This window comes from Helicoverpa zea, chromosome 21 (assembly GCF_022581195.2).
Source record: "Helicoverpa zea isolate HzStark_Cry1AcR chromosome 21, ilHelZeax1.1, whole genome shotgun sequence".
NCBI lineage: Eukaryota > Metazoa > Arthropoda > Insecta > Lepidoptera > Noctuidae > Helicoverpa > Helicoverpa zea.
The window spans coordinates 2,277,127-2,304,749 of NC_061472.1; the positions used below are offsets into that span (position 1 = coordinate 2,277,127).

The window sequence follows — 27,623 nt, forward strand, 5'->3', positions numbered from 1 at the left end:
GCAATCATCTATACATTATGCAAATTCTGTAATGAGTCGCGCTAATAGATTCCGTTCCAGTGATTTGCCTCATTAGACGGTAGCTAAGTATTTGTAGGTATTTCATGTGATATGGTAGGTAGTGAAGATATTTATGGAGGTTGGTTTGTGGGAATCCTCCATAAGGTCACCATATCTGGAATGTGATTGACTAAAAGCTTAAATGAAGATAGAAGACCCATAGAAAATTGTTGTGCTAAAAATCGGTGGATAAGTAACCACTTACAATTTATATCACTTTGTCTATGATATAATCTGAATATCTAGGTATGTACTTCCACTTGGGAGTTTGATTAACATAATCATCAGCCTGTGCCCTTTCATTGCCGGAACCAGGACCCAGGGCTCTTTAATGATATGCCACTCTTTTCGATTTAAAGCTGTCCCCCAAGAAAGAGTTCTCCAGAATCTATACAATTTGAATGAATTTTGTTTCAGGTAGTTATCTCTTAACTATAAAATAGTTATAATCTAAAACTTAACTCGTGACGAAGCTACTGTCCAAATGTTCCCAGCAAAATACACTACAACCATTACATATTATATCAAATTATACAAATTCCAAGGTAAATAAAAAACATTGAATTATGCGGTAAGTTACTACGGAAACAAAAACATCAGCAAACGTTCAGTCATCCGTCAAAAAACACGCGTAGTTTATAATATTATATTATACGAGAGGGGATCGCGACTGGTATGCGAGCATATTATTGTAATGTATATTATTGATGTGCTCTATTTTGGTTTGGGTTCCGTCTAAAGAATAGTATTTTCATTTTGTAGATATAAATAAAGTAGTAATCAATAAAATTTAGATTCTAATTAGGTACGAGTCTTATATAGTAATTTATTACATAGTTTTTGTGGCATCTTTAAAAAACAATTTAAAAGTAGACATTGCGTTGTAGTTTTTTAACTTACTTTTAAAGATTCACACATCAGTCCATTGGCGTCAATTTACGGATCTCACTATGAAAACATCGAAAGTACCTCTGGAACAGGGAGGTTAAGTTGCAAAATTGTATGATAAAAGACAGCTTACTACATAGTCTTACGTTCACAAGAAAAAGCATCATCATCATTAGAATTTTATTTTCCCACTGCTGAGCACAGGCATCCTCTCGCATGATGAAGGATTGAGCGTTAATCACCACGCTAGCTCAGAGCTTCAAAATATAACTCCTATTAAATAAATCGATTTCTCATATTCCCACAGACCCCTACATCCAGCTGAGAGAAAATGTTTAAAACATTAGCGTCGAGGGTACAGCGAAGGTGCTGTGGGTGTGATAAATTGATTTCAGGTTCAATACCTGGGTAGTGTCATGATACAAGTATACTTCAGATATTGGTGCTCGTACCCGTTCAATTTATTTCACCACTTTCGAAGAGGGTATGGTATAAGATTTCTATGGAATATATTTATATCGAAATTAGATTTGAATAGTTACTCGACTGTCAATAATGTTATTTGTAATGTAAAAAGTGTATGTTGTTTTATTATAAAATATAGTTAGTAGGTAATTTGGGAAATCGAATCTTCTGTAGCATTAAAAATATGATGACAAAGGTAAGACACAGTTTTTTACGAAGTTAAGATAAGGTATTTTTAAAAGACTATTTAAAATTGTTTTGCAACAAGAAATTGATATAAAACTACTGCTTACTAGTGGCATACATAATTATTTCGTCGTACCAAACCTAATATGAAAGTAACTAATAAAGCTGCAGCAGAAATAAGTCAACTAGCTTATAGTTTCACATATTTCCATAATATTCTCAAATAACTCTCTACAACATCAGACAAAAATAAACAATTTGCCTGTCCCTCACAAAGGTCAGTAAAGCACACAAGTCTATCAGAACCCAAATAAGCTTCTTATACAAAAACCTCTTTTTATAATACGTACAAAAACCGGCTACTTTCGATTTGATAGCAAATCGCTTTAAATCCCTTGATAATATAAAAACCTTTAACAGATAACTTACTATACACTAAACTCAACTTTATGTCTCTAACTGTATAGTTGAAAATTGCTTGTATAGTCAGCATTAAAATATTATATCAGGCTCGTATTTGTCAACATGTCAAAATAGCCCTTTGATTTCTGTGTCCCTTTAGTAGGTAATATAAAAATAGGGTATAAAGGGAAAGGGCGATGCGGTATATCAATTTTGTTAAAGCGATATGTCATACACGTGATTTGGTTGGATGGAAATCAAAATATTATAAAACATGGTTTATGTTTACGGTATCGGTGAAATAAAGTCGGTCCAAAAATAAATTCATAAATCCATTATTTGTTACATACACAACGTTATAAAAAGCGGTATATGATTTATATTCCAACTGTACTGTACTGTTACAGCCTTTTTTTTATCGTCCCACTGCTGGGCACAGGCCTCCTCTCACACGGAGAGGGATTGAGCATTAATCACCACGCTTGCTCAATGCGGGTTGGTGATTTCAGACTGTATAGTCCAGGTTTCCTCAAGATGTTTTCCTTCACCTTTTTATCAGCCATTGGTGTCTAAGATATACTTAGAAAGTACATACAAACTCAGAAAAGTTGCATTGGTACTTGCCTGACCTGGAATCGAACCCGCGCCCTCATACTTGAGAGGTTGGTTCTTTACCCACTAGGCCACCACGACTTCCAATATTCCAATATTTACTAATATTTTTAGTGTGTCCTTATGATATTAATATCCATGACAAAAAATAATAAGATTCATATTAAATAATAACCGCATTTTGGTGGCTGCACAACCAAATTGGAAAACCAGCACCCATAAAAAAAACACCTAATATAGGTATTTGAGTTACAAAAATCTGTATTGTCTTACTATACACATCATTAATAGATACTATACATTTAGATCACGTAGCACATATTCGTAGCAAAACCGTAGCACCGTAGCAAGCTCGTAGCGGTGTAGCATCTCGTAGAGGTAAATTGAGAAGAAATTGCATAATATTACAAAATGAAAAAGTTATGAAAATAATCCAGTTATAAGGAAGAAGAACCGTAGGAAGTGGATTATGCTGCTTTCTTGATGGGATTTACTTTTGTTGGACTTTTCGTGATACATAAAGTTGCATCTCATTGTATAGGTAGCAAGTTAATTACTGCGTAATATATTTATGTCATACTAACTTAATCACTTTAATATTTTTTTCAATTGTGTATTATTTTTAAACCTCTTTGACCAGGTGTTGACATAGAAGAAATCAGCCACCAAATGTGCTATTTCTTGCCAACACAAAAACATGATACTAAAATATGGATGTTATATTTTAATTCATATATTTTCAGAATTAACTGGCTTTGTTAAAACTTTTCTACATGAAAATCAATACAACCCTTCCTTCACTTCCATTTAACCGTCCACTGAAAAAGAACATGAATATTTCCCTCCCTAAGTGCAGTTTCCAATTCAAACTCTTAAATAAATTAACATCAATTATTCTACATGTACACTCGAGCACAGAATTAAAACATCTCACGTGCACGATTCTATTTGAAAATTGAACGGACAGAACAGAACAAAGGAGTGTTTTCTGTCAACGGCATTTCCTTTTGAAAATGGAATGCGGCGATTCGGTCCGTGTCCAATGACCGACCCGTCTGCCATGGAACGATTTCAAAACGTATAAATGAAAATGCTGGGATTTTTTTTTCGTTGCGACTGTACTTTGTTTATTGATATCCGCCATGACAGTTTTGCATTTTTTTATGTTTTTCCGTTATTGTGGCAGTTTTATATTTTTAATTAGGAATACTAGCTTTATTTATAAATGCATTCATGCACAATGTCAAATCGAATTCTTCCTAAGTTTCATTGCTTCATGGCCATACAGGCCATAATGTTGTTATGTCACGGCAAGTAATTTTCATTTACTAAAAAAGTAAGCAAAAATGAATATCCCCGGGAGACAAAACTCAAAGACTGGAAAGAAAACGAAACCTAATCACGTCCCACGACATTCTCGACAACACAATCTTAATACGAGCGTGTGCACACAACTTAATTAAACTTTAACTTGTAAGCATTTTTAATAAAGTTGCAAAATGTACGTCGCTGTATAGAAAACTAATTAATTTAAAAATGTTTTTCAAAAACTTCTTGATAGGATGTTTTTTGCAAAAGAATTAAAAAGCGACTATTTCAAAGCTTTTCCTGAAATATTTTTCAAAACGACTCAAAAATATTTGATCAAACCCATCAACGACAAAACCAGTAACAAAAGCATTTAATCAACACTCCGAACATCAACCCTTCAAATGACATCAATAAAATTTCTTTCAAAAATCGTAATAAAAACCAGACGCCCGCCAAACATCAGACGCTAATAATTATCAATATTTCAAAGTCCTTTTCTCAAAAAGAAACAATAACTTTAAAGAGTTTACGAGTGCATAAAAATTGCTTTGGGGTATTTTTTACCCCGAGAGCAAAGAAAGGGTTAACAGCTTAACCCTTTGGCGTCGACAGTAATTAATGGCAGATCTCAAAGATTTTTTCCTTCTTTTGTATATCCGATTTCTTTGATCTGATTGTTTAATACCGTAATGAACTTCGAAATTGGATTTTTGTTACTTGTGAGCGTTTTGGAAGGGGTTGTTAAGATATTTTGAAAACTGTTATTAACACTTTCAATATTAAAAATGTTGTTGTACCTAGTTAGGCATTCATATTTCATCTTAGCTTTTTCTACGTTCGATATTATTTTTTTACATAAATATAGTATAGGTATGAATTAAAAGTGCTATTTTACCCAGTGGCTTCAGATGTACCAAATTGCTATGTACTTACCAACACATTCCGTCTTACCACAAAAACTTTTAAACGTCAGTTTAAGACTTGTCTAAAAAAATGTCAAATTATGACGTTGACATATGGTTCATTTTGCAGCCAAATTTTTTTTAGACAAGTGTAAAACAGGGGTTAAAGTTTTTGTAGTAAGGCCATAAGACTCTATAGATAACTCAATCATATTTATCACTTTCTGGCTGCAAAAAAAAAAACACAGAAGATAATTCGAAATAAATCAAAAACAAATTCCAATACAAATCCAACGGTCACTCACAAATTGTATACACAAATCACCTACACAGTCCATAAATACAAATCGCACAAATCCTAAATAATGGTTTGTCAATGTATAAGTGCATAAATATGCATATTGTACACGAAATGAACTTTTCATTACAACGCCGCGCGTGATTAAACGCCTTTACAGTCGTAAAGCGATGCCGATACGCAACGCAATTTGATTATGATGTAGGGCTGTCTGTCAACATCAAGCAGGTATTTTTCTTCAATAAAAAAGTGGCCATACATAAATGTTTAAAAGCATTCTAGTTATTGTGTCAATGAAAAAATATTTTCATACCTAATATAGGCAGAATGTGCTTTAGTTAATGAAGCATGCACCATTGTAAAACCTGTGTCTGTCTTTACTTCTCTCAAATAGGAGAAAAATTATATGGAATTTACCACTATCTTGCCACTATCACATGGATTTTTTTTTTTTTTTGCCGGGACACTTTTTCACACACGGTCGGTTAGCCCCATTTTAAGTTATTAATTAACTTGTGTTATGGGTGCTAACACAACTGATAAACTACATATAGCTACATATATACAAATTTTAATACATATGATAACACTCAGACCACGGCCAACAAGCATGTTCATCACATAAATGTCGACCGAACCGGGAATCGAACCCGGGACCTCGGGTTCGGCAGTCTGGCATGGTGACCATAGCGCCATCGAGGTCGTCACTGCATTAACTGCATAGTCGGCAGTTGAGACGATAATAAAGATTGATTAAAAAGAAATGAGACAGTTTTTTTAATAAAACCAAAAATAGATTCTGCAGGCAAACGTTCTGAAAAAATGACAGGTTCAATTTGAATTGTCCGCGGATTAAAATGAAGTCTTATAGGTAGTATTCATATTTTTTTTTATACTTTTCAATCCATTTTCATTCCGTCTATAATTTGATGCTGATAAATACTTAAACAGTGTTTTGCTGGTTAAGTAGTGTATTTGTACCTACTAGTTTCTATTAATTTGTCTGCGTATTCTAAGGGAACTACTTCTATCTTTAGCACTATGAAATGTAGCCTAGTTTCGTCTTTAGCGTTTACGTTTACCAACCTATATCGACGTAGTATGCAGACCTATATTTATGGATCTTTCTTTAAGTGATCAATATACCTTCTATTTTTACATTTTCGTCAAATCCCTTAACCGCCGCACAGCCCTAACATCTCTATTAACCGTCGATCAGTTAATCATCGGTTTACAGCGCGCGCGAGCGATGTATCTCGCGCAATTGTTATTTACTGCTTTATTGCGGTACTGGATTGCTACACTGTGGTACACTGTGGCTTGCGGTGTTGTGTTGTCTATTGATGAATTGGTAATTTTTAGGGTTCCGTAGCCAAAATGGCAAAAACGGAACCCTTATAGTTTCGTCATGTCCGTCTGTCCGTCTGTCCGTCTGTCCGTCTGTCACAGCCGATTTACTCGGAAACTATAAGTACTACAGTGATGAAATTTGATGGGAATATGTGTTGTATGAACCGCTACAAAAATATGACACTAAATAGTAAAAAAAAGAATTGGGGGTGGGGCCCCCCATACATGTAACTGAGGGATGAAATTTTTTTTTTCGATGTACATACCCGTGTGGGGTATCAATGGAAAGGTCTTTTAAAATGATATAAAGTTTTCTAAAAAACATTTTTCTTAAAGTGAACGGTTTTTGAGATATCAGCTCTCAAAGTCGTAAAAAGTATGTCCCCCCCCCTCTATTTTTATAACTACGGGGTATAAAATTCTAAAAAAAATAGAGGTGATGCATGCTAATTAACTCTTTCAACGATTTTTGGTTTGATCAAAGTATCTCTTATAGTTTTTGAGATAGGTTGATTTAACTGTAATTTACGGAACCCTTCGTGCACGAGTCCGACTCGCACTTGGCCGGTTTTTTATGAGTCATAATCTAATTATATGGAATTTGAGGAAAGTTGGGATTATTTCATATTAATTTTTCATTGGATAAACTGGCATTGAACTGTCTCCTAATAATACCAGAAACGCTAAAAGCAAGTAATTTGAAGACGGATGACGCTGGATGTAGGTCGCCTCCAACAGGTATCTGTGGAGATCTAAGGGGGAGGCCTATGTCTAGCAATGGACGTCCTATGGCTGAGATGATGATGATGAAGTAATTTGAAGGTGGTTTCATGTTTAAATAAATTCAACCTGTTGTCAAATATAAGGTCTTGCATTATATTATTTGGTCCCTAGCTATCCCAATATGACAGTAAAATCATCGAACCAATTGCAATTTTCCCTTTACGATATCTAACACAATTTTCCTACACAGCAGTTCTCCTCAATTACCACCTAAACAAAATAGAAAACCCAGCACGCCACTACCTCCCAAAGAGTTAATATCAACGGTACCACTAAATTGTACCACAAAGTACCATTTAGTTACATATTTGATGTGGACATCATCGGTCCCCGCTGAGTTCTGGTACAACGGTTTGTAAATGCGAAGTGTTCGTGACTGGGAACTTTTAGAAGAGGAAGTATAGTTATTGGTTTTAGTACCTTTTTATAGCGAAATATAGGTGCTGTAACTAGTTTTTTTTTATGGAAGAGAGGGAAATTATGTAGGACATTTGTGCAGTTGTGGAAAGCTTATTAATTTGTTGTATCGCATAGGTATGGAAATCATTCGAATAATCGAAAATATTTTGTCCATGTCCGGAATTTCTAATTTAAATTATATATTAGAACAAAGAAAAATATTTCGTTGTACAGTTCTCGTTAACAACCACATTAGTTTATGAAAACTGTGTTGCAGTCGCATCGTGACTATTATTCCAAAATTCATGATTATAATCCGGAAAACCACGCAGCTACTTGCATTTTTAATTTCGAAATTATATTCATTTGAATTGATAACTGGAACTGTAGGTATATCCTACTATCCTACTAATATTATAAATGTGAAAGTTTGTGAGAATGTATGGATGTATGTTTGTGATTTAATCACGTTAAAACGGCTGGACCGATTTGGTTGAAATTTGGTATGTAGATAGGTGATAACCTGGATTAACACATAGGCTACTTTTTATCAACACACCACGCTGGCGAAGCCGCTGTCGGAAGCTAGTTTTTATATAAAATGAATACCCCTTCCACCATTAAGAAAACCCGTATTTATCTACTTCGAGAAAGGATGATTATTTATAGAAATTAATAACATTGCCACGATGCTAAGTGCTAGGTTCACGGAGGTGAGCTAGACTCCTATGATTAACGACGCTCTGGCGATGACAGGTTCAGGTATATACAGCGTGTTGTTTTAAGGAAAATTTGTATTATGATGTTTTTATTTTATAATCATAAACCCATATGATCGTGTGTGGAGTAGTTGGGAAAAGAATTGATTGGTAAGTATTATGCTGCGGTTTAATTGATATTAAATAAGAAACATGTGTTATGTTAAAGGTTAGTCATTTAAATTAAATCTGAAAGTAAAGTATAAATATAAAAGTTATGTTAGCAAAATAAGGTACTATTTTCGCAGCTACAGTCACACAAACTTCGACTTTTACCGGTTTATCTAAATTGAATAATGTATGGTGAAAAATGGAATAAGATTGAGTAAGGTTTTAGGTAGCGTTTTCTCAGCTGGAGATCAAGACGAACTTTTACTCATGCCAAAAATAATATCTTAAGCATGAGAGTTTTGTGACTGACGGTGGTCATTTACAATTATTATTCAGTTATAGGAACTTTGTTTAACAAAACACTAGTTCCGCAGTTAGAGCACCCTGTATACACTTGGTATATCTTAGATGAGTCGGCGTCTCTCGGTAGCCGAGGCCACTTGAACTGTCAATTAGAAGATATTGAGAAGCCGTGATTGACGATACTCTAATGCTCAGTTATGATCGATTTAACTGGCTTTGATACAGTAATCTTAGAATTCTATGAATTCTGGGGTTAGGTGATGCCCTGGATTTGCTTGAAGATTAGAGACGTTTCGTGTTAGCTGTATGTGTTACTTACGAGTTCACACCTGCCATTTTCACTAAAACTGGAAATGAAATAGCGAATGAAAATTTTCTGACTAATTGAATTGCTTCGTGACTGAAGATGAGCAAATAAAAATCTAGATTGTATTTTATATTTCACAGCAGGAAAGCATGACAAACGTGGGAACGAATAACTACTGTTTGGTTTCTGACACAACGTTTTACTGCTTCGACATTCCAATAAATTGGAATGCTTTTTTAACCCACTTAAAAAAATAAATTGTATTGATATAATGTAAGCATCTCAGTACAATTCCTTAATTCATATACAAAAACAAAAGGTTTTCATTGTCTCATATCCGCGTGAGGTGAGAGCGCCGGTTACACGCCATTTATCCTAGCCGTCACTTGTTTCTGCGGGCCATTTGTCAAAAACACGGATGTCACTACTCGCTCTGATTTATGGACGAACGGAATGCAATACTTATAATGGAATATTGTTGGATTATTTTTTTGAGGTGTAGGGTGACAATTAAGTGGAAATGATTTTATTTTGTTCAGCGGGATTGTTGTTTCGATAACTGTATAATAAATTATTATTTATTATTTTATGCACAATTTTGTACAATGGTGGACTTAACGCCTTAGGCGTTTTTTCGCAGTCTACCTTTAGTTTTCTAAATTAATTATGTTTAAAAAATATATCGCTGTTATTATTTTCGTTTATTTTTAAAATATCTACAAATTTATGTCACATTTTTATAATGTTTAACAGTACAGCCTACGTAAAATATGTACACTAAAAAAACAAATATATAATTTTATTACTCGCTTTCTAAATAGTTTTATTATACTTATGTAAGTAAATTTTCTCTTGATACAAAGAGCCCAAACAGAAAAAAAAACATTCCGCTTAAAAACTAAAATATGACAGTAAAATATGTAACTAAAAGATGACAAACTCAAGGTCACCCTACACTACAATCGAAGTCATCCAGTATTCGGTTTACACGAGATTGAGCTGCCACTGTGACGTCATCAATCATGACGTAATGATGCCATGTAAATTGTGACGAGTATTCAACTTCTTCTCATTTCCTAGAGTGAGCTCGATACACTCGGTGGAGCGTGTGTGGTTGTCATTAATATTGTTTTGCCTACGTATCATATGTACTGGTTTGATATCTGTAATGTAATTTTGCATTAAAAATGAATATTAAAAAAAAACCTTGATGCTCCTTCTCCGATCTAAGTTTTTAGCTACCTAACATTGGTAGATAGGTGGTTATTATGATGGCAAAATACCTATTAGTGTTCGTGGTCCAAAGTACTGAATATGAGATTTGATCAAATATCAAAAATATTTAAATAAAAAAAATACCGTGAACTGTTCTAACAACTAAAATAGAAACATATTGGACCAACATCTTTGATAGGTATAATACCACCGTAATAACCACCAACCAATTCAACACACAAATCAATAAGATCAAATACTATACTAATTACTGTAACAATAATCCAGGTATAATTAAGCTGTGGCGCACACATAACACTCAATTGACACGCCGGAATTAGGCGTTGCGACCCTAATTATATTGTTGACATGTCAAATCGGATGTCAATTTATCGCGGATAGGAAGGATAGGAATTGGTGTTGTTACCTTATTAGGAGATAGCATTGTGTTGTAGTTTATCTGAAGTGTAGATCAGTGTATCGTTATTATTGTGTAACTAGACTATTAATTATACTTATACTTGAATGTAATTGTGGGAACATGACTATGAATTGAATTTTAGGAGCAGTCTAGACGATCAATTGCGTATTATTACGATTTTCCCATGTATTAACCGACTGTAATTTTGAAGATTTCGCAATAAATTGAGGTTTAATTTTTTCATAATGTTTTTATTGCTTTACTGAAATTGCTTAACTCAGGTGAGACAGCAAATAAAACACAAATTAAAAAAATATATGGATTGTATATAAATAGCAAAAAAAAAGCTCTAAAAATGCCAGAAAATAATATTTTTCCATGCATTATTAACTACAACAATAAGCAAGCGCAGTACTAACAATGAATTCGTCCAAAAAAATATGAAAATTACAGCGTTATACAAATTTTTACTTTTATAATATACCAGCGATAGCGACTAAAATTCTATATGGTGGTCTAAAATATTTATTAGCCCACATAGCGATAATACACCATGCATTAAAATAAACTACTATCAAATCCGGCACAAAAGACTATGTAAATCCAGGCATCCATCTTCAACCCGCATAAGACTGCCATTATAAAACCATATTACCATTCACAATCTAAATAATGACCAATCCAATTTAACCAACCTATTTGAAGAGGTAATTCATTGCATCAAAATCCATTACAAAGTTTATTTAAACAATTGTATTACAGAATTCAATCTGCATACGTAATATATAACTAACAATGTTTTTGTGCTGGACAGAAGGGTGAAAAGCATGGAGAATGAAATGACTAGCGGAGATGGCATGAAGCAAAATCTCTTATGAAAGCATGGAGCCAAAATGCGGGTGTTGTAGCTCCGCCTTTACACGCCTTCTATGGAACCCGCACATTATTTTCAAAATAAAATCACCAATCTATCAAGACCAATTTTTGACAGATTTGTTTTGATTTGTCAAGTCAAAATCATTTTTTTTTTTATATGCAGGCTCCTATGAAAAGTCACACTGGTTGCACGGTTCCAAAAGGTTGGTCTCATGGATAAGAGCCGGCAAGAAACTACAGATACACTTTTTAAAAAGCAACATGTTTACAAACGAGAAACCCACACACTCCTACCGTACGTTGCTTGACCTACAAGAAAGCGCCTGACCTACCTTTCCTTATGGCATCTCCGCTATCTTTCATTCCTCCGTGATGAAAGGCGTAATTGTCGACCAAAGTCCGGTGTGACAAATGTAATGAATAATTTAATAGGGTGTTAGTGATTAAGATAATTGAATGTCAGTGGGCTATTGTTGGACAGAGTGGTCATTTGGATTATTATGTAATCGCACTAAAGGTCTCGGTAAGTGGTGGAATGTGTTTTGCATCTGTAGAATATAAATTACACTGTTTAGTAGATCATTCAATCAGTAGATTAAAATATCAAGAATGGTAGGTATAATGTCTTTTTGATTCCAATTTGTTTTCATGAATAAACATACAAATTATTATAATGAGGCAACACCAAAAATATTCTGCCCAATATTTCTTAAAAATAAATTATGCCAAATTAAAAAAGGTCCTTCCATTTTCAGTAGATTATAAATCTCAAATCATTAGGTAGACTGGATAAAAAACACTCAGAGACCAAATTAAATCCACATTTTTTCCACTCACCTAACCCTTGAAATGCGTGTCGGATTCAACGGGGCTTTATTGCACGGAAAATGGGTAAAAAAGACCCACTCGGGCAAAAATCTTGAACTGTCAACGTTCGGTGTAAGTCATAAGTGTCAAGATATCTAGAGATGAGTTTTATTGGTTTCATTATAAGAAGTAGATTTTGTTGTTTAATTTAGGCACGTTTAATTTATTTAAAGTATATTGACAATTTAAGTAAAGATGAACGTTGTCTTCAGCTAATATAAATGATTATTTTCCTATCTTCACTACCCATGTATATGTATATACACTCATACACACCCTATAAACACTCAAATACATTGTATGGTATGAAAACTTTGCGTTAATATTTGCAAAAAAAATGCAATGTCAAAGAAGCTTTACGTTAAAACTCGTAATAAAATGTAATATTATAACAACTGACCACCTAACCACCTCGGTATCTTATGACTTGTACCCCACACAAACCCGCCCCGCTATTTGTAAGGAAATCAATGCAAAGGAAACACAAAGCGGCAAAATATCGCGACGTCCGCCACAGAGGACCCAAATGGCCAGCTTCTGACGGTAAATTTAACATTTTTACCCCAAGCGTTGTAGGGTTAGCCCACGGAGTAAGGAAAGATGAGTGGAGATGCCATAATGCAGGTAGGTCAGGCGCCTTCTTTTAGGTCAAATAAGTACGGTGGATATGACTAAAATAATCAGTTGCGAGTGAATTAACAGGTTCTTTGAGACGTCTCTCAACGATTTTTGTTATTACAAATATAATCGGGTTCAAAGAAGGCGTATAAGCGCGATGACAGTAACGTTCCTCGTCCCCCGCTCACCCGCATTTTGGTGCGCTACTTTCTAAGGAGTTTTTTTAATCAATAAAGTCTTATAGTAGACTTGGGGGTCCGCGTTTTTAACTAGTTTTTTTTTTTTTGTTTTACAATTCCGATTCTTAGGAGATTTTCCTTAATGGCACCTCCGCTAGTCATTTTGTTCTCCATGAGGGCTACCCTTTCCGAATGTCCATTGAATATTACAATACTGTTATGGAAAGTGTTAGGCGTTTTGACCCTTCCGTTCTATTATTTATTGTGTTGAGAAATAATATCTATAAATTGTCGTTTAAGGTACATTAGCTGCAGGTTTTTTGGAAAAAATATAGAGTTATTGATATTCAATTGTTTGGATAAATTAAGGTATAGAAATAATATTGCCAAAATTCAGAATAGCGACAATATTATAAATGAATGTAAATGTTTATCTTGAATATAAAATGTAAGGTACTATTCCTCACAACCTAAAACACCCTGTACATAATTAATGTATTGTATTAAACAGTTTTTTAAGGATAAATAAACCAATTTATTCCTTCTCACCAAAAACCAACCTTCAACACAAGCTAATCTTCCATTTCTTTTATTTTCTATCCAACCCTATCAACGCTTAGCTCTCATAAATCATGAATACCGACATGCATTACACTAAGGCGAGGTAATTAATATGTTCACGACGTCTCCTCGCTTCTCATTAAGACGCCATTAACGTAAGAACACGCCATTTTACAAAAAGATCTTCACTTGTTCGAGGATTATCCATTTTTCATTGAGACTCCTTTGTTTGGTAGGATGTTAAATGGGAGGATATTATGGTAGGATTTGAGGCTGGGCTTGTATGTATGTGATTTGTGGGAATATCTTCCTACGTTATTTTTGAAGAAAAAACACTGGACCTTTGTCTACCCTGGTCATGCAAGCATTTTGTAGGCAATTCTTTGAATCAAAACTGTTAAGTAAAGTTAAAGGATAATTCAATAGTATAATGGTATTTTGCCTAATTCGATGATACATACTGTTGATAAAAACAAATAAGAGTTCATTCAAATTCAAGTAGGTACTATTCAAATTAGTACTCTTGCACGCAGCACATTCACATTCATTTATGTATACTGCTATGTCCACAATTTTATACCTTCTAATCCGCACCCAGAGGCGTGTATAGAAGTACCAATAAACTTCAACAAAATTTGCACAACAAAAGCTTATAAGCTCGAAACCATTTCACACACAAAATCCCTCTCGTAATGAAACCAAACCTGTGGAAACCGGTCCCATTTGCAAATACTCGTCAACCCTTAATCTGCCGCTTGCATTTTACGAGACCTAAGGCAATATCTGTCAATGTCCTTATCAATAAATTGTGAGCGTTTAGAGCAAACGACGTCGTTTGACGGTTTGAGGCGCGCTCCCGTAATCCGCGGTCTATTGGACCCCATCTGCGTTGCAAGGGTTAAGTCGCGACAAATAGACCATTTGCAAATAATAAGACGCAGTGAAAGAATAAATTAAGGGTTTCAAGGGTGTTCGCTGTTTTGGGGTTGAATTGAAATCTGTGTAAAAATGCTCTTTGTTTTATGAATTGGATTATATTTTTAGCGGGGCTTAGGAGGGGTGCTTGATTGCTCATTTCATTTATTGTTGTTGTGTTAATTTTGTTTTGTAATTCCTCTTCCAAATCAAGAACAATCGTTTTTTAAATCAATATCAAACTATTTTCGAGTAAGAAAAATATAATTTCTACTTCTATTTTAATTTTACGATTTAACACTATTAGTCAAACCAATACTCCCCGTTGTCATATTTCGAATAAAATATATATTGAAGGGAATGTTTTCTTACTTAATATCTATCAAGCTACAAGCCAAGACAAACCCAATATTCCAAGCAATTAATTTTGAATCCGTAAACAAAATTCATTAACATCATCCAGCTACCCTGGACATCCCGTGGAGATGTCTCGAGGCACCATTTTCTTGCAGAATGGCAATTAATAATTATTGCACCTAGTTCCGGCCGTTTCCGTAAGGGGCGAGAGAGTGATATAAACTTAGTTTATGTTTGTAAGTACTTTGAAAAGGATGTCATAAGTTATTGTGTTAACTGTTGGAGATTAATTTCAATTGTAAGATGGAGAAAAATAAAATGAGCACACTAAGTCATGAAAATTAAAAAAGCGACCCATTGTTGGTATTGAACATTATTACAATGCTTTCAAATAATTTCTTCTAAGGACTGCCAGTTCTATAACGTTGACCTTACATAAGAAAATAATTCACAGTGATTTTGATTCGAACTCGTGAACGGCTCAGCATTGAGTGTCAAAATCAATTACCTACTTATGTATGAAGAACTTAAATATGGTACTATATTGAATTTCATAGTTTTAGAAGCTAAAACTACAGGAACCCTTCTAATCTACACATGCAAAATTAGGAAATCAACATATCATCTCAAAACTCCAACAAAAAATCCTACTTTCAGCAAAACAACACATCCTAATTACAACTGCGCCTCCAAAACCCGTATAATCTAAAATATGACTCACACTATCACAGTTTTAATTGCCTAGATTGGTAGCTTCCGTACATTTACTACCACAATAACTACCTCTGCTTTATATCTTCCTGTGATACGAATTTTGATTGCCATACTAGTATACATTTCTATAGCACTTAAAAGTATTAACGTTGCTTTATTATTTTCATTCAGATGAATGACTTTTATTTCTTCATCTTCCTTAAATGGTTTATCATTCTCATTATTAGTAGCTTTGTTAATATTAAGTGCGTTGGTAATAATATTTTTATTGCTGTCTTAAGTGTTGTCTGGGATTTTTCTTATTGCTATGAGTTTGCTACCAACTTATTTTGATGTTCAGTATTAAGCTACTATACGGTCTGTACTGAATAGCATTTGAAAGGATGGTCTTATCCGAAAGACGAGAAAACTTCATCGAGATTTTGATGCCGTTCAAATATAATTATGTACAAGCACAAAACATTTAATTCCAACAAGTCACATAAATCTATCTGCAATGTTACCACCATTGTCTTGGAATTTCCGAAGAAAATCACCAAAGTAACAAACACAAGAGATCCCCACATGTCGTAACACATCATTAATTTCTGATCTATGTGACATTTAATTACCTAAAACACCATATATTAGGCCTTCTTCCGTCCTTACCCCATAGTATCACTTACAAACTTATTTCAATCAAGCTTTGCTGATATCAACTCTATATCTTTCTAATAAGGTTGAATGAAGTGCATTGCCAAGGTTGCGAGGTTCCGGTAATTAATATTGTCTTTCTTATTGCTTCACGCCTAAGATTTTATTGCTTTGTCCCATTGTTTATATTATTGGGATCGCGTGAACTGTCACTTATATCGAGGTTAGATAAGATTGATTCAATTTCATCTTTGAAATGCGAGCATTATTTGACTTGCACCATATTTTTGCTTTTTTACTTACTTGGAGAGGCCTATGTCCAGCAGTGGACTGCGATAGGCTGATGATGATGATATTTTTGCAGGTCAAGAATTTTATTATACTTTAATCGTGTAGATAAATAGAATTTGATGTACTCTTGAGTAGTCATTACATTGAAAAAGTTCTCTTAATCCAACATAATGTTCTTTCTTATCAACACCATTTATCGAACATAGAACCCCCAAACTCAGTAGTAGCACTCAGGCTACAATTTCAACAAGACAATAAACAAATCTCTTGCAAAAATCCTTAGGTAACAGACAAAAAAAAAACACATATCTTAGTAAACCACTCCTAAAAAACTAAGACCTCAGACTAAGAGGTTCTACTATCATCGCCAACATTACTTAATGTACATTTCCATTCCGTAGTTCCTGACAAATACCGGGACATTTCACAGTCTACCGGTCGTGGTTGCACAATGCTGCACTATTTTAAACGTAGATGGAATGCATGGAAAGCTTGTATTATGAGGTGCTGCAAATGTGTGAACATTTGTTCACAATGATATAGTTAATGGGATGCATTTTGGTTGTGTTGTCTGTTTGTTTCGTTCTGAGTGGTTTGGTGTTGATAACTTGTAGAAACTATTTGTACTACTTGTACTAGCACACTGATGGTTGAGAGTAATAGATCTGGTTTGATATAGAAATCGGAGTAGCATAGGTTTCAATTAAAAAGTTTGAGTGTCAGGAATCAATAGGTTTCAATCAATTTGATGAATTCTCCTCTTAAACTTTTACTCCGTCTTTGAATTCCCAAAAAGGGATAATAATAATAATCAGGAACTAATAACCATAATACAACATACTTTCATTTTAACTGTGCACCCCCGTTTTACCCCTTAAGAGATGATTTTATACACGAATGTGTTCTTGTTCGTCAGAGTCGTGCTCGTCACCAACATCATCATCATTTATATCGACATATTAATCATCAAAACCAAGAAAAACGATAAAACATAACAAAATCGTATAATCCTAAACACCAGAACATTAATTTCTCATCGATGTCTGCTACAATGAAAAATGTTGTCCGTGGAGAACATTTATTTGATATCTGCCAACTGTCCCTGATATATGTATTGTGCTTCGCTTAGTGATGCCCACCTATTTTTATTCGTTTAATATCAGTTTTATTACATTCAACCATATTTATCTCTGTGGTCTTAAAGTTATTTACAATGTGATTGAGATCTGCTCATTCTGCCAAAAAACCTACAATCGATCTAAGAATATATTTGAACAATTGACCACTCCTCATCGCTGATTACTTTCAACTCAGTAAGTAAGTTTTTAGCAGTAATATTCAAATTCCGAGTAATTCCAAATAATTATAATAGAATTTATAAATTATAAAAATATTTAAAATCACTTTAAAAATATCTATTTGAGAAGATTAACTACCAAAATGGTTGGAAGAACAAAATACTTAAGAATAATATCAGATAAAAGCATATAGACCATCTCTAAGTGCTCCAATAAGTACCTACACAAGATACATCCGACAGAACCCTTTTCACCGTACAATTCCGTTGCCAATCGTAAATTTATCTCGAGGGCTATTAGTTCGATAAAATTCAACTAAAACGATAAATAAAACCGACTTTGACGGATAGCCCATTTCCCCCACAAAGAATAGCCAGACCACAATAACTTTGCAAATGGAGTAGACCTTACAGATATAAGCATAGAGTTCAAAGTTGATGAATACGGTGTTGCAAGTAAAGTTGGTGATATTTTTGTATCTATGTCACATGGGAATGTTTTGTCCGAAACTAAACTTATTTACCGTCGAAGACTGAATAAAACATTAGAACAAGAAAGATGTATACAAATCGAATTGGGACGGGATGATTCATTTGTTTGTACTGATAATAATGAATTATCTGATTGACATGTGCGTGGAATACAAAGCGTATAAAACTTTTTCGGATGTATTTTACTAAGGAAATATAATTCTAGTAAGAGTATACATTCTGTAAGAATGTACTAACAAAAGATCAACAAGCACTACAGCACAAATAAAGACTATTAAGATATTTTGTCTTATGTAATTTTAGAGATAGCTTCTTTGCTTGTTCTGCAGAGAAGATAATTATAAAAACAACTTTTATCTATTTCTCTGTCAAATTATTTCGAAGAATTCTTACGTTCGCTTTTCGTACCAGACTACATTAAAATTGATAACTTAACATATCTAGGTTTTAAAATTGAGTACCTATGACAATCAACCCTTTTCAAACTTAGTCCCAGCCACGAAGCCAAGCGTTAAACTGATCCGAAACAAATGTTTGTCTTCATAACCAAAGGCAACATTAATAATTGGTTCGTCCGCCATTTTTATTTTGTGTCGTCTGTCCAACATTTTAGCCTCGGGGTGTCTGGAGTGCACTTAATACGTTTGTTTTGATTTGAAAGCTATCATGTTTCTCTTTATGCTTTACTTTTGTAGGCTTTCTGTGTTTTGTTTTAGTTACATGTGTTTTTGAAGTTGCTGATTTTGTTTTTAAATCGTATTGGGTATCATTCTTATATCGTAAGTGTATGAGTATAATGAGCTTTGTCTCAATCTACCTAATAATGTTTAAGTTAAAAAAAAACATTTCGTTTCTAGCAGAATACATTTGATATTTTCCTTTTCGTTCTATGGAATATTTGTTATACATATTCTTAACTCGCTCTATTATCGCAATATTTATATGCATGATAATTTTCAGATGCACTAAAAATACTTCCAAGAAAAATACGCAAACGAGGAATGAGTTTTAAATTCTAAAGGAACTTTCATATAATGCTTTCAGAAAGTTTGATATAAACATGCGCGTAAAACAAACGTGTCATAAACAATATTAAATCCTATAAGTTCTGAGTTCCACGGCACTGGATAGTCCAAGTATATTAATGTCGCAAGTTCTAGACGTAAGGTATCCGACTTTTGCATTTCCGTGCTTGGGATCATCTAGAGATATGTATGGAGGCGGTATTTTCTGAAGTCTATTGAGACTAAAAATATTGAAACCTTTTATTTATGGAAAATCACCAAATGACTCCTCTCGCTGTGGGTTACCAGCGTGAGGGAGTGTCAGACTTATACTGACCAAACCCCATCATGTTTCTTCGAAGACCAAGAAAAATATTAAAACCTTTGATCTTGTTTGTGACCGAATTAAAAACTCAGGTCACATTATAATGATGGCTGTTTAAACAATTTCTAATTAAATATAATTTACTAGTTCTATAAGGAAGACATACATTTCCAAGAAAATCAATACAGCTGCACTTTCTAGCACTTTGAGATCAGCTAATCTTTTAGGTAACAAAACTTCAGTTTTACCAACTCCAACATTTTTATAGGTCCTCGCTAGTTCCAAGTTAAAACCTGTCTCTAAAATCCGAGGTACAATTCGATGGAGTCACGGAGTGTATGCAAAATGCATGATTTATAGCTCATATGCATTTCGTCGCCTTGCTAACTTGATTCGACAACTTTCGATATGCGACTTGGAATATACAGTTGCTTGCAAAGTTTCGGAACGAAAATATGGTAGAAGAAAATGAGTATCTGGCTACCAAAACTTTTTTAGTATTACTTTGTTTGTATTTTTTTCCTGGTTATGTTTGAATTGAACGTAAGAGATAACTCGTTACAAAATATATTGATGGGAAAAAAATATAAAATATATTTATGAATAAATGAATGAATATCCAGTTCATTCTATTTTTATTTCTGACCAGTCGTTTTCTCACGGTTTCACCCGCGTTCCGTGGGAACTACTGCCCGAACCGAGATAAAATATCGCCTATCTTACTCGGAAAAAGTGTAGCTTTCCAACAGTAAATGAATTTTTAAAATCAGTTTAGTAGTTTTGAAGTCGTGGTGGCCTAGTGGGCAAAGAACCAACCTCTCGAGTATGAGGGCGCGGGTTCGATTCCAGGTCAGGCAAGTACCAATGCAACTTTTCTAAGTTTGTATGTACTTTCTAAGTATATCTTAGACACCAATGACTGTGTTTCGGATGGCACGTTAAACTGTAGGTCCCGGCTGTCATAGAACATCCTTGGCAGTCGTTACGGGTAGTCAGAAGCCAGTAAGTCTGACACCAGTCTAACCAAGGGGTATTGGGTTGCCCGGGTAACTGGGTTGAGGAGGTCAGGCAGGGCAGTCGCTCCTTGTAAAGCACTTTCAAAATTCAATTCAAAATTTCAAAATTCAATAATATTAGTATAGATTAAGATAAACAATGGCTGAATTTAAAAAAAAACCGGCCAAGTGCGAGTCAGACTCGCTCACGAAGGGTTCCGTACCAGAGCAAAAATTAGCAAAAAAAAAAAAACAAAATATTTATTTTATTCTAGTTTTCAGTATTTGTTGTTATAGCGGCAACAGAAATACATCATCTGTGAAAATTTCATCTCTCTAACTATCACGGGTATTGAGATACGGCCTGGTGACAGACGGACGGACGGACGGACGGACAGAGGAGCAAAAACAATAGGGTCCCGTTTTACCCTTTGGGTACGGAACCCTAAAAAAGATATTTAGATGTCACTAAAACCGATTAAAATTCATGTTTCAAAACGCAGTAAAACGAGCGCAACGTGTTAAACAGTTATAGCACATTAAACTATATCCTAACTGAGCTATGTTATTGCCACTAACGGTTAACGGTTTAAATTTTAATGGTTACAAACGAATGCTTTTTTATATTACGACCTTCACCATATAAATATACCTACCGTGTATTCCTTTAAAATGAGAGATAGATAAATCACTCTTTATATCAAAGCGAGTATCTACATTTCATCATCCGTCATCATCACCCCTTCCTTAGCCCTTCAGCCCCGTCAGCCCTTTTTATCATCCCACTGCTGGGCACAGGCCTTCTCTCACACAGAGAAGGATTGAACGTTAATCACCACGCTTGCTCAATCCGGGTTGGTGGGTTGCCGAACTGATAGGCTCGGGTTCACTACTAGTAAAGTATTAGTTCTTATTGATCTATACAGCAGAAATAGTGATAGCATTCACTAGGTTCTAGTGATATATCGATAGCAACAGGGGGTAGACCATGAAAACAAACATTATTATTCTTATTAATAGACACACATTCGTGAACATAGATTATGGATATTGCGACCTCGTGTAAGCACATACAAAGAACGTGTAACTTTCAGTTGAAATAGCAGCTTGCTATCATGCAAGAAGTGAAAAAGTTAACAAAGAAACAAATATCAGGAATGTGGCTTGTAATTTTTTTCACTTCCGCCCGTGCTTTTCTTGGTTGCTATAAAAAAATTAGTGAATCAAAACTAATCTGCTTTTTATTTAGAATATACTGCATTTTCATCTCATTCACATTAGTTGCTTATTATTTTCGTGATAATATCGACACAGGGTCCAGCTCCCATATGTTCGTTATTATAGAATATATCATCATCGTTATTTTCCATATGTTCACTGGTGATACTTACATGCGTACCTTTGTCAATGCTATCAAAATGAATGACAGAATCATGGGCTTTAAGGGAATACCTACGTTTACCAAATACGTGTACTTCATAATGTTTCTCGGTACCGTTTTAAAAATCATCGCTGGTAGTTTTCGTTACACGTATTCATTAGCAACTTTGCTTAGATGTTTCACTATTGGCGCTATCTTAGTTGGCGTTGACTTTAACCAACTTACAATCATCATCTCATTCTCAATGCTCCACTATCGCATGAAAGTCTTAAGAAGGTTTATCGATTCCAATTCGGTGCCCGTCAATATCACTGGAAGAGATGAAGTCGCTGTCAGCATTAGAAGTATCAAGAAAAGCTTGTTTTATTACAACAACTTGTTAGATAGCCTGCAATTGATTAATAAGGAGCTACAATTTCTGGTAAAGAATAATAAGTTTTGTTATTGAATTGACTTAGATTTCTCGTATAAAACAATTCCTTATTTACATTCTTTCCAGCTTGGCTGTCATTGGATAGTGAATACAGGACATATTGTTTATATACTGCGTTTTGCAGCTACACGCTTATTTCGTGAGGTAAGACAACATAATTCCTAAACAGTCGGCCGACAGTTGGACCGAAAAGTTTTCAATCGGTCTGATACCGGCTAAATACCCCAGCGGGGCCCAGCAGGGCCAAGGCCTGCCGGGGCTGCGGGTTGTTCGAAAGAGATACCGCGGCCCTGGTACATAAAAGGCCTATGACGGAACACGACGGTTTTTAGTCAGTAAGAGTCTGACACTCCCTCACCGCTGCTAACCCACAGCGGGAGGGGTCATTTGATGATTTTTGACGTCGGAAAAAAAAAAAAAAATACCGGCTAAATACCTGATCTTTGGAATATGCGTACTGCCATTCAACTCCATCCTCATTTATGAGCCCAAACAAACTATCGGCCGACTAAAAGTCTGCAGTGTGCGGGTAGGCTTACCCGTTTAATTTTTCACGTGTTCATAAAGCAGATCGTCGCAATTGTGTATTTTATAGAAGTACTTATCATTTAACGATATGATGATTTAACCACAAAGTACATAACTTATAAAAAACATGATTGCTGGCAGGTAAATATTCCACACATGATCATCTCCACTTCGGAGATACTACAAGCTTTGACGAATTTTTGCGGCCCACCGATAATTATGGATGCTATCAGTCACGAAATAGATCGAATCAAGGCGATACTCACAAACCAGATCCTTAAAACCTCAGGTATTTGAATTTTATATTGAGAAGGAGTCCGAAAGAAGTACCAGTGTCAAGAAATTTAGAGGAAAGTTACTGTCGTGGTTGGGATGGAAAATAAGCAAAGTGTGTGTGTGTATGTGTGTGTGTGTGTTAAGATACAATGTGGATGGATAGAGAATAACAAAGAAAATATAGATGGATTATTTTGGAAATGACATGAATAAAAAGGTACGGTATGTTAGTAAGACGAGTGACATAGGAGTGGACATTATATTTTGTGATGTCGAACTCAAAAACATGGAAACATTGAATTAGAAAAACTGCTCCGTTTTGTCAAGAAGAGTCCTAGTTTACCTAGAGTACCTAGTTTACCTCTACAAACGCAGTTTAGCTACTTTACCATATAGGTCATCATCCTCCGAGCCTTTTCCCAATCATGTTGGGGTCGGCTTCCAGTCTAACCGGATTCAGCTGAGTACCAGTGCTTTACAAGAAGCGACTGCCTATCTGACCTCCTCAACCCAGTTACCCGGGCAACCCGATACCCCTTGGTTAGACTGGTGTCAGACTTACTGGCTTCTGTCTACCCGTAACGACTGCCAAGGATGTTTAATGACAGCCGGGACCTACAGTTTAAAGTGCCATCCGAAACACAGTCAATGGTGTCTAAGATATACTTAGAAAGTACATACAAACTTAGAAAAGTTGCATTGGTACTTGCCTGACCTGGGATCGAACCCGCGCCCTCATACTTGAGAGGTTGGTCCTTTACCCACTAGGCCAGAGCACCATATAGGTAAAGTTGAACAATATTTGACCTGAATAAGTTGTATTTATTGCTCTCATTGTGTTTTTTGTCATCAGACGAGTGTCTCCGGTTCGAGCTGCAGACGGCGCTGCAGTACGTGCGCCTGCGTCCGTTCCGATACACGCTCTGCCGCGCGGTGCCGCTCGACATCAACCTGCTGTTCACCACTGTTAGTATCTGTATCACATACACCATTGTATTGTTGCAACTCATACATTTCTCTACGTAATTTTTTGATTAATACAATGAGTCCAAGCTTGATAATAATTATTGTTTTTGTGTTTCTTCTTAATAAATGAATGGCAAAAACTTTATTTGGGTCTTTAATTATCGATACACTTTTGGTAGGAAACTTGAACTTGTAACTCAAACGTGTCTTGATGTTACAAGTGATGGTGTGACCAAGTAGGGTGTTCTTACTTTCTCAATATCTACTGAAGTCTTAGAACGCATAAAGCAATTGGTTGGGTTTACATAGCGATGGTCTAAAATTACCACGTAAGTAAGTTCAGATTTGTTGGGGTAATTAAAATGCACCCTACGTGAATGAAGATTATAAGATTATGAGCAGAAAAAACACATAATTGTCAAGTCTAATTTTAAAAACAGTATGAGTCAGGTACAAGACTCTCTAAGTAACGAATACTAAAAATACAACGAAACACACGTATAAAATATTCTATTCATAGATTTACAGCGCACAAAATCAATACGGCAACAAAAAGTAGACCACGGTTGTATGGACCGAGTCTTCAGTTGCAGTAGTCGTCATGATAGCTAAAATCAAATATATACTGAAACAGCGTTCAACATCAAAATGGATAATAAAGTTAGCTACTTATCTGTGTCTTTTGTTTGGCCTGTATTCAAAAATCAGTGAATCCAAAATTATTTGCGGCTTCCTCAGGGCTTATTGTATTTTCATCTCTTCAATAACTGTTTGGGCTTTTTGTGTCACCTATACTAAAAAAATAATCTTCTACGTATTTGTGATTGTTAAATACGTTTCTGCAGTTGTGGTGTTTATCATTCTACATAATGACAGTTTTATTAAATTTAACAGTAATCTCGAAATAAACGACAGAATCATGGGCTTCAAGGAAATACCATACTTCTCCTTCCACGTGTTTATGTTCTTTATGTGCAATTCCATATTAAAAACTGCCACAGGCTTCTCTCGCAATACTTATATTTTTAGTTATTGGTTTCAAAGGTTAAGTATTGGAGGCGCTTTGTTCATTATCGAAATTAACATGTTTGGATTTTATTACCTTTTCTCCATTTTTTATGAACGTATAAAATTGTTGAGGAAATTTCTGGAGTCCAATTTAGTGTCGGTAAATATTACCGGGAGGGATGAAGTCGCCGTCAGCGTCAGAAATGTCAAGAAAGGCTTGTATTACTATGACAAGTTGCTGGATGGTCTGCAATGTATTAACATGCAAATACAAATAATGGTTAATGCTTTTAATATTTTTGTATTTTATACTATTGATATTGCAATTTATACTATTCTATTGCTATCATCGCTACATGATCTAAGTTTTTGTGAAAAAACAAGATTATTATTTTTCTGTTTTCATATCTACTTCATGTTTATTGCAGTTTACTTTGTACTGGATAACTCAAACTGTTCAAATTATCACTATGTGTTATTTTACTATCAAAGGGGTATTCGTTGCGGTAAGAATTTTTTTGTGTGTTTAGATGTTTTTTTTATCGCCTATTTAATGTTACTTCAACGTACTGAAAGACTGACTTACTGTGAGCTCACTTTATTGTTCGCATTCGAGCTTTTAATATTAATTTATTATTTATTAATACCTTGAAACTGAATGCTTTGTACCTTTTTCAACTGTTTCAATATAATTGATGGAATGTAACGTTATTTTCACACACAGATATATTATGTACTAGCTTCCTCCAGCGGCTTCGCCCGCGTGGTGTGTTGATAAAAAGTAGCCTATGTGTTAATCCAGGGTATCACCTATCTACATACCAAATTTCAATCAAATCGGTCCACCTGTTTTTGCGTGATTGAATAACAAACATACATCCATACATTCTCACAAGGTATTAATAAATAATATATATATATATATACCCGATATATATATATATATATATATATATATATATATATATATATATATATATATATATATATATATATATATATACAGGGTTACTGGTAAGTAGACCGCATCCTTTCAGGAGGTGATAGTATAGGTCAATACGGACAAATTTGACCCTGGGATACACTGGGCAAAAGTTAACCCGTTTCAAGATAATCAAGTTTCAAGATCAGTCGTCTAGGTACACGTATAAATTTTCATTATTAGTCAAAAGTCTCGTTTTTGTGGATTTTTGTGTGTTTTTGGATAGAAGATGAATCATTACATAATAACAAACCATAAAACTGCACAAATCACAGAGGAAATTATAGCGAACAGCAATTACTTTTTTAGTAGATATTTTCTCAAAAATATTACTCTTCATTTTTTTGTGCAGAATACTTAAAAAACATCTACATTTATCTAGCTATCCAAACAGCCACAAAACACACAAAAATCTGCAAAAACAAGACTTTTAACTAGTAATAAAAATGTATACATGTACCTAGACGACTTGTAAAGAAAAGATCTTAAAATTCGATTATCTTGAAATGGGTTAACTTTTGCCCAGTGTATCCCAGGGTCAAATTTGTCCGTATTGACCTATACTATCACCTCCTGAAAGGATGCGGTCTACTTACCAGTAACCCTGTATATCGGGTGTGTCGTTCACAATCACATTAAATTCTATCACATATACTTTATGATATTCTATGGCGAATTGTAAAAAAAATAACCTAATCCATTCAGTGGTTTAGCCACAGGAGTCATTTTTCGTTTTTATAATTTACAACATCATGTGTAAAGCAGAGATAAAGTTAGGAGTATAGGGCTTATTACACTTGACTAAATTCAGTCGTCTTAATGATTCAGTCTCTAAATTCAGTCAAATGTAATCGCATTTAGGAAGGTAGGTTTCATTGAATCATTTAGAAACCTAATTAGACAAACCTTATAAGACGACTGAATTTAGTCAAATGTAATAAGCCCTTATCGAATGTTTTGATCAGTTGACAGCTGTCAGTTTTCAAGGGAGAATTACAGTTGTTTGTAATGACTGACTTTTATATGGTGTTCTAATTATCTCACATTTTTATTCTATTTACTTTGTTTGAAAAATTCTTTTTTCTTTGTGTTAATGGACATAATATTAACCAGTATATTAACGCATTTCATTTAATGTGATTATGAACGACACA

At 34.6% G+C, this 27,623-nt stretch overlaps 1 protein-coding gene across 1 annotated transcript; it reads left to right on the forward strand.

Moving 5' to 3' along the window:
* The first annotated feature begins 23,385 nt into the window (after positions 1-23,385).
* LOC124640981 lies at positions 23,386-24,624 on the forward strand. Its single transcript, XM_047178980.1, has 2 exons — positions 23,386-23,526; positions 24,367-24,624. The coding sequence occupies exons 1-2, from the start codon at positions 23,394-23,396 to the stop codon at positions 24,537-24,539; spliced, it is 306 nt and encodes a 101-aa protein (XP_047034936.1). The 5' UTR covers positions 23,386-23,393; the 3' UTR covers positions 24,540-24,624.
* Positions 24,625-27,623: the final 2,999 nt, after the last annotated feature.

Bases quoted from the DNA above. Each gene is read 5' to 3' on its own strand.
- LOC124640981 (XM_047178980.1), top strand. From the start codon at position 23,394: ATGATCATCTCCACTTCGGAGATACTACAAGCTTTGACGAATTTTTGC. The intron at 23,527-24,366 runs GTATTTGAATTT...TTTTGTCATCAG, and splicing joins CCAGATCCTTAAAACCTCAG to ACGAGTGTCTCCGGTTCGAG.